General features: G+C 41.3%; 1 protein-coding gene across 1 annotated transcript; it reads right to left on the bottom strand.

The window, feature by feature from the left end:
• Positions 1-1,058: 1,058 nt before the first annotated feature.
• On the bottom strand, positions 1,059-8,067 carry LOC149281593 (deoxynucleotidyltransferase terminal-interacting protein 1-like). Its single transcript, XM_089499160.1, has 13 exons — positions 7,987-8,067; positions 7,796-7,884; positions 7,114-7,210; positions 4,893-4,991; positions 4,701-4,769; positions 4,324-4,380; positions 4,194-4,255; positions 3,819-3,864; positions 3,593-3,651; positions 2,715-2,775; positions 2,331-2,402; positions 1,419-1,474; positions 1,059-1,167 (listed from the first exon to the last, which is right to left on the bottom strand). Exons 1-13 carry the CDS (start codon positions 8,065-8,067, stop codon positions 1,059-1,061), a joined length of 957 nt encoding a protein of 318 aa, XP_089355286.1.
• Positions 8,068-14,266: the final 6,199 nt, after the last annotated feature.

The following is a 14,266-nucleotide window of genomic DNA, read 5'->3' as shown; positions in this document are numbered from 1 at the left end:
GAAGTGGAGGAAGTACCATGGCAAGCCAAGACCCTGCATAGGATGTAACATCAACAAGTAGCGAAGGTGGCTGACATTGGGAAATTCTACCAGTGGTTGGACAGGGCTTGACTCAAATACAGTACTGAGGCACTGATAACGGCAGCACAAGAGCAGGCACTAAGCACCAGAGCCACAGAGGCAGGCATCTGACGCACCAGACAGGACCCAAGGTGCAGGCTATGTAGAGAGGCTTCTGAGACGGTCCAACACGCTGGCAGGAACAGCGTACACTGAGCAGCACAACCTAGTAGCTGGCATTGTGTATAAGAACATTGGCACAGATTCTACAGATGGTTTTGGAGAACAGCAGGGCTAAAATCCTGTGGGACTTCCAGATCAGACAAACAAGCACGTACTGGCCAATCAACCCGACATCGTGGTGGTAGACAAGGTCCCAGTGGTTGTAGAAGCCTGAAGGAGAGGCCAGTCTGAGAAGTCTCCAAGTTGGTATTAGATGCTACCTTATGGATTCCCAATAGAACACTTATAGAAGAGCATTGCATGCCAGTGTGTGAAAATAATCATTTATTTGCTGTTTACTAACAAACTCAGTTAATAAGTATATAAGTATATAAGCTGTTAATAAGTATATGTTGTGTATATTCGGCAGCAGAGTGAAATAAAACAGACTTTATTTTGAACCTTGTGTGAGCGAACCCTGAAGAGGCACACACTACCACAATCAGGTACGTAATTATTTTGTTCATTTGTCTCTTAAGAGAATCTGACTTGGTTCCTCAGGCTTCAATATGTGCATCTTAGTTTCACAAAAACATTACAAAGCTCTTGAATACACACAGTAAAATACAGCAACCTTTGTGGAATATTACATTTTAATTGTGCAAATTATGCTACAATACACAAATATCGAAATTTCTAACACACCAACAGGTGTATGGTGACATATGCATTGGGAACCTCTTGCTGCTCCTATGTGTCAAAGTTGTTACAGTAATATTTGACTCAGTTTTTTGACAATATTCACTATGAAAAACTGATATTAAAGCGGATGTCCCCTAGTCCTGTTCTGTCCTCTGCAACTCCATACACCGTCTCATCTTTCCAATCATCCATTGTGGTACAGTAAATGGCTTTAGTTCATCCAGTTTCAGTTCCATAGACTCTCTAGAAAGCAAAAAAACAACATTTCCTGTTTAAACATTTTTATTGATCGGTACACCATTTTAAAATTTACTTTAACAATGAAAAATAGACATAAAAAAAAGAAAAAAAGAAAGAGAGACACAAGGGTAAAACAAAATAGTGGAATATGCTGTACTTCTGGACCAAAATTACAAAAAAATGAAATGAATAGAACAAAAGGGGAGAGGAATCAAATCAGAAGCGTGCAAAAGGATAAGCACTGTGTATGCTACCTGTAGTCCTCACTGGCTGCCAGCTCCAAGATATCTTGCTCCAGAAGCAGATAAGCCTGTATTGGCAGAGGTGATTCAAGATTAGCCACATTTATCTATAACAATGGGATGTTAAACTAAACATTTCCAACCTGAGGCCCACCGTTAAATGACAAAATATTTGAAGTTAAGTGACTTCTGATTAAAAATAGTTCATAATGCGAGAACAAAAATCTGAAAACAAATACATACAATATATTACAAAAATTAAAGTAATCTTAAATGGAATTGTGGATTACCCACCAGTATGACTCAGTTCCTTAAAATTAGTGGCCTTAAAATTAACTGTATTTTGTATTTGTGCAGTAAGGCCCTGCTTTAGTGGCATCTGTTACCTTGTAGACACTCAACTGAGATTATTCAGAATGAATTACACAGATGTACATTGGGACAAGTATCACAGAACTGGGATTCTAAGCCTAACTTTAGAATATATTGAAGGGTAATATGAGATAATACAAAAGACGACTACAGATTGTAAACAGAAACAATGCAAGACTGAAAGCCAAACTATACTGTAATGCTCTGTTCAGTTTCAGCTACTGCATTGGAGAAATCAAGCTGTTAATATTGTATCAATGCACATCCTAGACTACAGACAAAATGACCGCCTAAGTACGCTTTCCTGAAATCTGGGACAACGGATGCTAAACGTAGCACTGTACCAGTCTGTCCTGTTCTAAACATTTGTTATAGCCAAGGTTTCCTGCAAGAATGTTGTACTATTGTGCTATAAAGCTTGCAAGGGATCTCCACCCAAACTCAAAGTTGATACACATTTCATGTTTTTTGTACAAAGAATAAAACAAATAAAGAATACATAAAATAATAATAAATGTAAAAAAAAAAACAACTTTTAAAATAATTGCTCACCATCTTTCCACCTGTGGCTTTCATGTGCTGCTGTTCTGTAAGCCATTGCTTGTCTTGGGGATCAGCAGCATACTGCAAAATGAAGAAATAGAAGATACAATTTACAGAAGATATAGATACACAACTCCTAAACTGTGGGAACAAACATAAGGCTATAGTCCCATGGTCTGCTGTGATTTGAATATTTGTGGGCCACTAAGCAAAGTATTTTTACAGGTTTACTTGCATTTCCAAATGTAGTCATTTACACCTTGACTGTATCCTTTTTGTGTTCATAATTATGGCCTATCTACAGAGCACCTTTGGCTAATGTGAAGGACAGGAACATATAGTGTACATTCATAACAGCCTGGTAGGAGTGCATGGGAACATGTGCTCACCTACCTTAAACACATCGGGATGTTTGATGTAAATCCGGCCTCTAGTGCCTCCCATTCCCAGAGCCCTAGAGAAGAAAAACAAACCAAACTATAAGTATGTGAAAGCATCTACAAGAGGTTTCTCGTGTGTCTATCCGGAAACGATAATCTGCACCAGGAGTATTGGGAATAGTGATAGTAATTAGTAAACAGACTACATTCAAGTGTCATTCCGGAAAAGGGGTTTCCAATACATTCTAGTAAACAAAGCAGCCAGAGTTTTTTTTGTTTTTCAAATAGATTTGCCCTTGCATAATAAAACATATCTATCATTAAGTATTCATTTACTGGCAGCCTTAAAAATCGATTTGGCAAAATATTGGAGAAATCAGATAAACCTGTCTGGCATGAAATCACTCACCAAGTTTAATTTCAATGCAAAATGAAAGATTATTTTATGCTTTACATTCCAACACAGCCAAATATAATTCTACCTGGTCACCCTGGGTTTAATCCGACTTTAGTAAGCCCCTCTATGGGTTGCCTTTCCGGTTATTTTATGGGCTTTTTACAGACCTTTAATACCTACCCAATGCTCCATATCTAACATGTTTTCTTCTATGTCTGGTGTGAATGAATGATTGCATTTTTATTTTTTTTTGCTAAATCGATTTGATGTTGTAAATTGAATATGCCTTTCTATACGTATAGTTATGCTAATCTTTGTATGTGGCTGTGTACATTTATTTGAATTGAAAATAAAGAGTAATTTAAATAGTAATTTAATGTAGGAGCCATAAAAAAAATAAAAGAATAGAGCAACAAAATGCCACATAATCATGGAGAATTGTATAGTTCAAATTCAGGTTTGATTATGGCGCATTGTATCATGCTGCTACTGACTTGTTAGCTCGTGATCCCAACACAAATGTGCTCCTGTCGCTCAATCTGTCCGGATCCCACTGCAGAAAAGGAAAAGAAGAAAAAAAAAAAAAAAAAAAAAAAAAAAAAAAGAATATGGCATCACATCCTTTCTAAATCCAGCTAATCACAGCTCCATTCATGCGCCCAACATGCTCATTCACAGATTTTATACAGCTGCAAAAAGTAGTGTCATTTCCTATCCTACCTTTGGCCCTTCACGTCTAACGGGTTCATTAGCTTTGAGTTTCAATCTGTAGATAAAAGAAAAATATTACTGGCCACAGAAACAACAAATAACCACCTTAAAAAGGCCGCCAGCAGTATCACAAGCATAAAAAAATGTTTTGATCTTAAAAGCTAACCAATTCCAAGGTAAATTGAAAAGGAACCGTAAGTTAAATTTTTCTTCTTCTCATCAACTGAATACCAGTGATGCATCTACAGAAAATCATTTATTTATCACAGTTCATAACCCCATTCTCATTCACTAGGGTAATTGGTAGCTTGGAGTTTGGCCTCGTAGGCATATTATTTTAGTGTCAGACTAAGTTTGTGTTTATTACATTAAACTTCCACTTACGTTGAGGGTCCTACAGAAGCTCGTTCATTGCTCAAAGACTGTCCGGGGGGTCGTCCCTTCCTCTGTAACAGATAAAGATGTAAGATATGGCATAAGGAAAAGAAGAAAGTGTTCTGAAGTCGTAGATCACCTTTTTAGGAACCGGGCTCCACCTTGTTGACACATCTTCCTCTGTATGCCTTGACCTCTAAAAGACAAAAAAGTAGTCACAACTTGCTGGAGATAACCAAATCCCCACTGTCCCCCATACACACACCCCCAAAAAAATAACTTTCTCTTATGTTGAAAAAACACCATATTTCTTTTGAGCTATGTATTTTCTTTATCCTGATCCCTCGATTTCACCTCTATTATGAACTCCGCACTCAAAATATACAGAAAGTCCTTCCCTGACCACAAATACCCACTAAGCACCATACCCACTGTTGTGTCTTTTCTTTTGAAAACTCCCTCTTCCATAGCAATAATTAAAGCCTTAATAACATTAAGGAACTGTAAATTTCTCACCTTCATAACAGGCACCTCTACGGCCGACCTAGACACAGACTTCTCATTTTCTGCAAACAGAACCTTGGCCTTGAGAAATGAATAGGACGTTTGTTAGCGTACAAAGAAGTCAGCGGAATTTACACGGTATTCCTTTGTGTGCTCTACAAAGAAGTAAGCGGAATTTACACGGCATTTCATCAAGTGCTCTACCTGTTCCAGGCAGCTGCGACATGTTTCGCGGATCAGTTGCTCTGGGTCTACCTGCTCTCCGATATTCTCCCTCACGTTCACAGCAGCTTTCTGAAAAAACTTTAAAAAAAGAACATTTAGAACATACTGGAATTCAACTTATCTGGGACATTTTGGCTCACCGGGGAATATTCGCCGAAATGAGAGTTGACAAGAGAATTGGTTTATTATAGATTATACAGTGTGAAGAGCCAACCCAATAAGCTTTGCCTACAAAAGAAAGCTTGGCAGGAACCCACTGAATTAAGCATTATGCAGGGCTAGGTCATGCCTTCTTGCTAGTGTTGGCCCTTCATAGTTGGCAGGAGAACTGTGGTTTCAACTCAGCACTTAGCGAATAAACCCCAACGGGACGTATCCACTAAAGGGAGAGTTGATAGAAAAATTCCATAGAAAACTGTGCTTCAGCTTCTTCACTATGAGTTATGAACAGCCGCCACCAGTGAGCTTCTGCTGCAGGAAAAGTTTTACTGGTCCTAAAGTAATCCAAATAAAGAACAACCTACTACCATGCATTCAAGTGGCCCTATATAATGCATTATTCAGTGTGAAATTCCTCTGATTTAAGCATACATTGAATAATGCATTATATAGGGCAACTTTAAAAGGCCAATCAGCACCATTTGCAGCCAAGTCGTTCTGCCCGCACAGTAAATTACCGAGTTAAAACATTTCAAGTAGCATATATACAGGTGTCGCTAACCTCATATCTAATATTCAATAACATCAAAGATCAGGCACATGCCGTACTTCCTAAAGAGCTATAAAACTTTGATACGCTATGAATAACTGAGCTAGATCTTTTTTTCATTTTATTATTATTATTTTTTGGATTAGTTGATTAGATGCTAATTTACCCATCATATGCTGATGTCGGTGCTCACGGCAATGTATTCCCTTTGGCAAGCCTGGCATTTACACAGCGAGCCCACAGAAATAATCAACAGAAGCTGCTCAACACAACCTTTAGCTTGTAAAACCTTTTACTAGTCGGCATCTTGGTGATTAAAACAGAGTCATTCTATTGTTTATCACAAGGCAATACTATAAAGGAGTCTCAGAGCTAGAACACATACAAAAAAGTAACACGCAGCTGTCTGAAAACAATACGTTATGTAAAAAAAAAATAGAAAACTGCACAACATTTAATGAAATACTAGTAATAGGCTAGGTTTCCACTTGGGTTTTTGTCCTGCGTTATTTTCTTGATGAAAACGCCAGGAAAAACGCCAAGAAAACTGCCACTGCATTTACCTGCGTTTTGGCGTTTTTTCTGGAGTTTTTTCTGGCGTTTTAGCCTTTCTGTGGAAATTGCTTTTTTTGACCTTAGGCAGTTTTTCCAGCCTTCACACGTTTGAAGTTTCACCCAGCTAAAAGGGATTAGGATAAATGGCGAGTATCTGCCCCCTCCTGATGTCATTTACTTGGTAGAGTTCTACTTAAACGCCCCGGCGGACCCTTTTGTCTCTTTTCTGTGGTTTGTAAGGCCTGCTTTATTCCGAATGTCTGCTCCTCTAGGAAGATTGGCCCCAAATGATGGTGCAAATTGTTTGCTGTTGCTTTTGGCACGCAGGATCCAGTTGATGCGTCGCGTATGTTTGTTTGTAATGGCATGTTTGTTCCCAACGGCGTAAAATTCAATATGAACTTTGTTTTGTGTGAAACTGTTTGTTTCCAGCCTATTTCTCGTAGGACATACAGATACTGGGTCCATCCTCTGCATTGTAACTGTGGGAAAAAACGCCATAAAAAACGCCAAGGCAATAAACCCACATGGCTTTTTCATGGCGTTTTTTCTCTCCCATAGACTTCTATTGGAGAAAAACGCCAAGATTTCCTTGCAAAAAACGCCAGAGTGTCAACATGCTGCGAATTTGAAAAACTGCCACAGAGCCCAAAAAAGCAGAAAAACGCCAAAGAGGACTGAAAAAACGCCAAACAAAAAAACGCCAAGTGGATATGGCATTCTGCGATTTCCTATTGAAGAACAGCTAACATCTGGCTGCAGCGTCTTTTCACTAAAAAAACGCCATGTGGCTGAATTGGCGTTTTTATGGGCGTTTTTAGCAAAATAAAAACCAAGTGGAAACCTAGCCATAAAGACAAAAATCGGTGGGGTTCCCTTCAGCCTTTGTCGTGGCCGCCAATTAGCGCAAAACAGGGAATTATGGAAACCTCTCACCTTCATATACTTGTTGAAGACATTCTGAATTTCCTCGTTAATGGTGGGCTGCAGGACAGCACGCAGGAGATCCATCGAGACTGCCGGGTCTGTGAAGCTTTAAAAGAAACACACAATAGCAATGGAGGCAGATAGGCAAGTGCTACACAGACACACACCGCCGTCACACAGACACACAACGCCGTCACACAGACACACACCGCCGCCACACAACCCCGTCACACAGGCACACACCGCCGTCACACAGGCACACACCGCGGCCACACAGGCACACACCGCCGCCACACAGGCACACACCGCCGTCACACAGACACACAACCCCGTCACACAGGCACACAACGCCGTCACACAGGCACACACCGCCGCCACACAGGCACACACCGCCGTCACACAGACACACAACCCCGTCACACAGGCACACAACCCCGTCACACAGGCACACACCGCCGCCACACAGACACACAACGCCGCCACACAGACACACACCGCCGTCACACAGACACACAACGCCGCCACACAGGCACACACCGCCGTCACCCTCAGTGGATCTCCATTTTAATTATAGTTAACACCACCATAGCAATGTTCTATGTGACAGTTTTGCCCCACTCCATAACCAGGGGCGGCCATAACGATCAACCAGCTGTAACAAATAGCAGATGGCTTCCTTGTATATTCTTACCTGACAGACACATGAGAACGACGCCCCCTCCGCTGCACCTGCCGGTGTTTGATCATAATATTCCATGGGTTCTGGGAAGCAGATTTAGGCTTTATAATCCCCCGATGTAAACATGTGGAAACATATGTAAATATCAACGTACAAAACCCGTCCACGACTCCCCCTCCTCCCTCGTTTATCTCTTAACTCACCGCCGATAATCGGTCCCCCGCGTCACCCTCTTCTTCCCCCCCGCTCTGGGTTTGCAGTTCGGTGTCTTTACCTGTCCCCATCTTCAACATTAGACATCACTCCCTAGAGAAGCGCTCTGACGTCATCGGGGCGCGACACCCGCCTCAGTAACTATGGACACGGCAACAGGGTGAGAGGGGAAGAGAAAGTCAGAACGGAGACTATTGCTATAGCGTGGTACAAAAAGCAGATGGAACATGGTGAGGGCAAGTAAACGCCAGACAATAGTCGGCTAAGTCACCTGGGCCATAAGGCTATAGAAGGATATATTTTGTCAGGCAGGGGCTGGACTGGAGATTAAGCCAGCTCTGGAAATAGCTACACTGATGTCAATCTCTGTGCCATTGTTGTAGTTTAATAACCTTGCGTGTTTAGGATCAGCCCCTTCCCTATAAACCCCCTTCCACTATTTTGCCACTGCGACCTTCATCATTACCACAGCCTCTTTATATAGGATGCTGACACTGGCCATGCTTTAACATAGTGATTCCATTCAAACTCATTGCCTACGCTTAGCCACACTAATGTAAACTCAGACAGAAACTAAAGCACACTGACAAGCATCACACACATCACTCTTAGCCAGACTAACACACTACCAAATAAAACACACCACTCACTCTATAGTATAGACCTGTTGTCTCTGTAAGTCAGTTTATTCTCTTACATACCACTTGTTATGTCCTGTCTATTCATTGTACGGTGCTACGGAATTTGATAGCGCTATATAAAACAATAAATAATAATAATTGGAGGCAGTGCTGGATTTATATTGCGTGTTTGATTGTTTGTTCTTTGGATGAGAGTAGAGGCTTTTTTTTTTTTTAACCCTTCCAAACAATCGGTGGTGATGTAGGGGATGTGAGATTGTAGTTTTGGAGACTTTCTGACCCCAACTAACTTCTGCAATTCTCCAGCTATGATCCTTGGAGATTTTTTGGCCGCTCGAACCATCTTCTTCACAGTGCTTTTAGTCAATATAGACACACATCCTCTAACAGGTTGATTCATAACATTTCCAGTTAGCTGGAACTTCTTAATTATTGCCCTGATGGTGTAAATGGGCATTTACAATGCTTTGGCTACTTTCTTATAGACTCTTCCCATTTTGTGAAGCTCAACAACTTTTTTGCCACGCATCACAGCTATATTTCTTACCCATTGTGATAAATCACTAAAGGAATTTGGCCTATGTGTTATCTTATATTTATACCCCTGTGAAACAGGAAGTCATGGTTTAACAATTCCCTGTTCCTAGTCAACCAGTGGTACTAAAAAGTGTAAAATATCAATGGGAATATACTTCAAATATATTTTTCACATATGAGTTCATAGTGGTGCCAATAAGTGTGCCACACATATACATTTTTTTTATTTCTTTGCAATTCAATGCAATTGTTTGATATCCATGCCATTTTCGTGCCATTTTCGTGTAATTGTGTGTGTGTGAGCATGGATGTGTAATTGTGTGTGTGAGTCTGCAAATGCATACCACGTATGTATGGTGGTCAGGGCCGGCCCAAGGCAAAATGCCGCCTGGGGTGAATTTTAAAATGCCCCCCCCCCCATTATCTACCCCCCCTTGTACTTACCTTTCAGCAGTCCTGCGGCGAGTCTCCCTGTTCGGTCTCGGGGCCGGCTTGTAATGCTGAGCGCCGGAAATCTTCCGGCACTCAGCATTACAAGCCGGCACCGAGACCGAACAGGGAGACTCGCCGCAGAGGAGAGAGAGAGGGGCGCCGAGCGGGTACTGACAGCTTGGTAAGCGAAAACCACTCGGCGCCCCTTTCTCTCTTTCGCTTTTTTAAAAAAAAAAAAAAAAGGGCTTGGGGCGGCAAAGTGCCGCCCCTTCAAAAGTGCCGCCCCTTCAAAAGTGCCGCCCCTTCAAAAGTGCCGCCTGGAGCGGTTGCCCCACTTGGCTCCATTGTCGGGCCGGCCCTGATGGTGGTGTTGGTGGGAACTCTGAGGTATAATAATTACAAGGCAGAGCTAAATTATGCTAATTATGTGAGTTGGGTAGAGTGGGCGGGGCTTTTTAAGGGCAGTGGGTGGTACATTTTAAAACTGCTCTGCAAAGTGGCTGGAATTTTTTTCAAATGTTGGCAACTATGGCAGGGCTCGACAAATCCCAGGCGCCAGGTCGCCATGGCGACAGAGAATTTTGTCCTGGCGCCTAGGTTTTGTCAGCCTCTGTCTGGGCAGACAGCACAGCCACTCAGAGCCCGCCCCCGAGCCTGAGATCACCAGCAATCGTGTTATCAGCTGCCACAGGCAGCTTCAGGGAAGGGGGTTGTGTGTTGATTGGGTCCCCACACAAGTGTGGGGACCTGACCCAACACCCCCCTGCTGCCTGATCGCTCCATGAGAGCGACAGTGCAGCGTTAACCCCTTCAATGCCGCGATCGCGGCATTTAGGGGTTAATTCCCGTTTTGTACGGGGCTCTGCTGCTGGTGGTCTGCCTGGAAGCCCAGGCAGACCAGCAACAGCAAAAACGAGCCCCCACAAGCCCTTTGATGATTCCTGTAGGCATGGAAGCCTACAGCAGTCATCAAAGACTCCCCTCCCTGCAATGGCTGGTCTATAGACCAGCAATTGAGTCCCAGCTGCCAGAGGCAGCTTCAGGGACAGGGGAGAAGGTTCTTTGGTCTCCACATGAGTGTGGAGGCCAGCCCCAACACCCCCCCCCCCCCCCCCCCCCGCTGCCTGATCGCTCCATGAGAGCGACAGTGCAGCGTTAACCCCTTCAATGCCACACTTGTGTATGACACATTCGTGGCATTGCAGGGGTTAACATTTTTCCCCACAAGCTTGTGGGGACTAAATATCAGTCAATGCTGTGCTCCAATGGAACATCAGCATCGAAAGAGTTAAAAAAATAATAATAAAAAAAAAAACCCAGCACTGACCTGAAAGTCCAGGGTGCTTCCAGGTCAAACGCTGTGAGTTTAGTAAGTGGGCTGATGATGATCCGATCACTCCTGACCAACTGTTAGTTTAAAAAAATCCTGGCTCCTAACTTTTTTACCTGGCGCCTAGATTCACAACAAATTTGTCAAGCCCTGAACTATGGTGTTGTACCAATGTACAGCATTTTTCATTCACTAGAGGAGGTAAGGTATATGTGTTTAAGCATGTATGTATTAATGTTGGTGAGCATTTATAGTATAGTATAGTATAGTAGGTTGAAAGAAGACTTCAGTCCATCAACCTTTATGTGTAAGTGTGTGAGCATGTTTTAGCGTGTGTGAAAACAGATGTGTATGCGTAAGTATGTGCGAGCATTGGGTGTGTATGTGTGTGAGCATGGTTGTGTAAGTGTGCCAAATATAATGAATAAGAAGAGAAAAGGGGAAAAAAAAAGGAGAGAGATAACACGATGGAGGCGAGAATTGGACAAAGAGGAGAGATAAAGAGAAAGAAGAGTGATTGAGGTAAAGAGGAGCGATATGGAGGAGGAGGAATAATGAGAAGACGGAGAGATAATGAGAATTGGGGTAGATAGGGGAAAAAGAAAAAGTGAAAAGGAAGAGATGAGATAAAGAGGAGATATAACGAGAAAGGGAGGGTCAAAGAAAAAGGCGGGAGATAAACAGGAGAAAGAGGAGGAGTGATAAAGGCATGCATGCAAGGATTTTTTACATGCAAGGGCAAGTGTGAATGTGCATGCATGTTGGTTTTTTTTTTGTTTTTTTTGGACAGGCATTTAAAAGAGTGTATGGGTATATTTTGACAGTCTGTTCATTACTGTTTTGGGCCTTAAGGGTATGGCATGAATAAAGGGTGCGCCTGAGCCATACTGAGAGGAGCCCTGCCTAAGAGTAGACATGTAGACCTGAGACTCTGAGAGACCACTGTGTGCGATCTGTAATATGTACATATTATAGAGTTAAAATGGGATAGACTTGGTTGTATATTTCACAGAAATTGTTGGTAATAAAGGTGTGTGTGTATGTATGTATATATATATATATATATATATATATATATATATATATGCATTATATTTATATATATATGCATATATATTTTAGCTCTGCTTTGGCCACAAGCCATTGGGTCTTTTGGAGATCATAACACTCCCTCCACCATGTTTCACAGATGATGAAGCATGCTTTGGACCGTGAGCCTTCTCACAAGTATATATATTCATTCATTCAGGGTACATATTCAATTTAAAAAAAATAAATACATTTATGTGAGCCAACCAATTTTTGTAGTTTTATATGATAAAATGTCACTTTTTTTTTTCTTTTCTTAAATATGTACCTAAGCCTTCAGTATCTTGTCCCACAATGCAAAATTTGCCTCAAATCAGCTACCAATGAAAAGCTGAATTTTCTTTAAAAAAAAAAAATAAGGCTGCCTTCGCATTGCTCACACACAGCGTCTCTTCTCTTGTTCCGGGACAAGAGAAGCCTTGTGGGAGTGTGCAGGAAATCTGCAGTTCAGGTAAGGGGGTGGGGGAGTTTGTATGAGCGAGTATGTGCGAATGAGGGAAAGAATGAGTATCTATGAATGAGGGAATGGATGAGTATCTGAACGAGGGAATGAAATTCTTCACTCTAAAAGCTAAAAGCTGTGACAATGTTTGCGGGAGCAGGCGGGTTGGGCACATGTGTTGCGGGAGCAGGCGGGATTGGGCACATGTGTTGCGGGAGCAGGCTGGATGGGACACATGTTGCGGGAGCAGGCGGTAATGGTCAGAAATTCAGCGGGATTAAGAAGACAATCCCGTGCAGGGCTCTACCTCCTACTTCATGGTCTAGCTATTGTTATCACTGATAGCTGCTTGACATTCATGGGAGCACTTGATTTTTTTTTTTTATCACTATGCTTTTCAGACTGATCTGCAACTTTCTCTTCTGGAACGTCACCCAAATATATGAAAACGTTTCTTGGAACAATGTGAAACTGAAACCCACTGTTCTTCGGTGCTACACCCAAGTATAGTTTATACGGTAATGAATATTAAAAGCATTTTTCATGTGTAACATTAATAACTGGGACACAATTTTTATTCAGAACAGGTTTTATTTTCTGGGGTTTTTTTCCACATATAGATTTTATATATAAAAACAAAAATTCACATGTTTCGATTTCAGTACATGGTATTTTATGATCTGTCAGGCAAAAAAAGAGGTGTGTTTAAAAAAAAAATATGGAAAATACAAGATTTAAAGAGAAAGGGACACAAGGTGACTGAAGTTATCTGAAAAAATATCCTTGCACCTAGAAATGGGAAAATTCTAGAAAGAATAATTGGGTTCACCAGGAATGTACTTCTTTCAGATAACAGGAAAAACGCCCCACTGACTGCACTGTAAGAATCCCTACAGATCATTCTGCTACACAAAAGCATTGCGTTCTTTTTAAATGAAAAAAAACAAACTGTTTGGTCCAGAAAGTGTTGTGTTTATAAAAAAAAAACAGCATAGCTTGATCCAAATGGGTGGAGATGATGTAGTTTCCCTTCACAGCACAGAAAACACTCTGCCTAATTTATTTCTTCGCTTTCATGATCTTTACACTCACTGTCTCAGGCTCAAGCAAAAAGGACAACCCGACGCTTTCACACTTCAGCTTAACAAACACCCATAATTTACTCTCACGCTGTCTCACCATCTTTTTTTCTCGGATCCTGTTAAAGCACCCACTAAATAAATCACAAGATTAGCAGACGTTCCCTCTACAAAATACAACAAAACACATTTTCATCTATAAAAATACATTTACCAACTTTGTTAACCAGACAGCATATTGAACAACGGCAAATTAACGGTTGCCCTTCATTGTTGGCCTTAGTAGAGATATACTAATTAAAAAAAAAAAGTATTTAAAGTACATTATTGGGATAAGGTGAATAGAAAGGTTTTGTTCGCACGATATAAAACAGAAATGATTACTTCTGTGGTAAGTAGGTCGTCATATAAAGCAGTTGATAATACTTTTTTGTTTACATGAAACTTTGGGATTTCTGACACTTTAACACTCCACAAAAACACCCACTAAGTTTCTTCAGAGCCAAAATTGTAAAGACAGCATAAACATTGTTTCAGTGCCTAACCGGCACTTCCTTTAACGCACTGTCTAGAATTATTTTTATACTGTAATTACTTGTAAGAACAAAGGTATACATTATTACATTATATTATAGGTCACATTTAAGATGGCAGACTGACTCATTCAACAGTCTTCGAGCGATGTCCATGTGAAAGTCACCTTCACTGAAAAGGGTGCAG

The sequence above is a fragment of the Sceloporus occidentalis genome, unplaced genomic scaffold (genome assembly GCF_023333645.1).
Source record: "Sceloporus occidentalis isolate IW3139 unplaced genomic scaffold, rSceOcc1.0.p SCAF_130, whole genome shotgun sequence".
Lineage (NCBI taxonomy): Eukaryota > Metazoa > Chordata > Lepidosauria > Squamata > Phrynosomatidae > Sceloporus > Sceloporus occidentalis.
The sequence above is the reverse complement of the archived record's forward strand: the minus strand, read 5'-3'. Positions and strand labels throughout refer to the sequence as shown.

Coding starts and splice junctions, on each gene's coding strand:
- LOC149281593 (XM_089499160.1), bottom strand. CDS start 8,067: ATGGGGACAGGTAAAGACACCGAACTGCAAACCCAGAGCGGGGGGGAA. Junction 7,211..7,795: donor CGTTCTCATGTGTCTGTCAG/GTAAGAATATAC, acceptor TTTCTTTTAAAG/CTTCACAGACCCGGCAGTCT. Junction 4,256..4,323: donor GGAGCCCGGTTCCTAAAAAG/GTGATCTACGAC, acceptor TATCTGTTACAG/AGGAAGGGACGACCCCCCGG.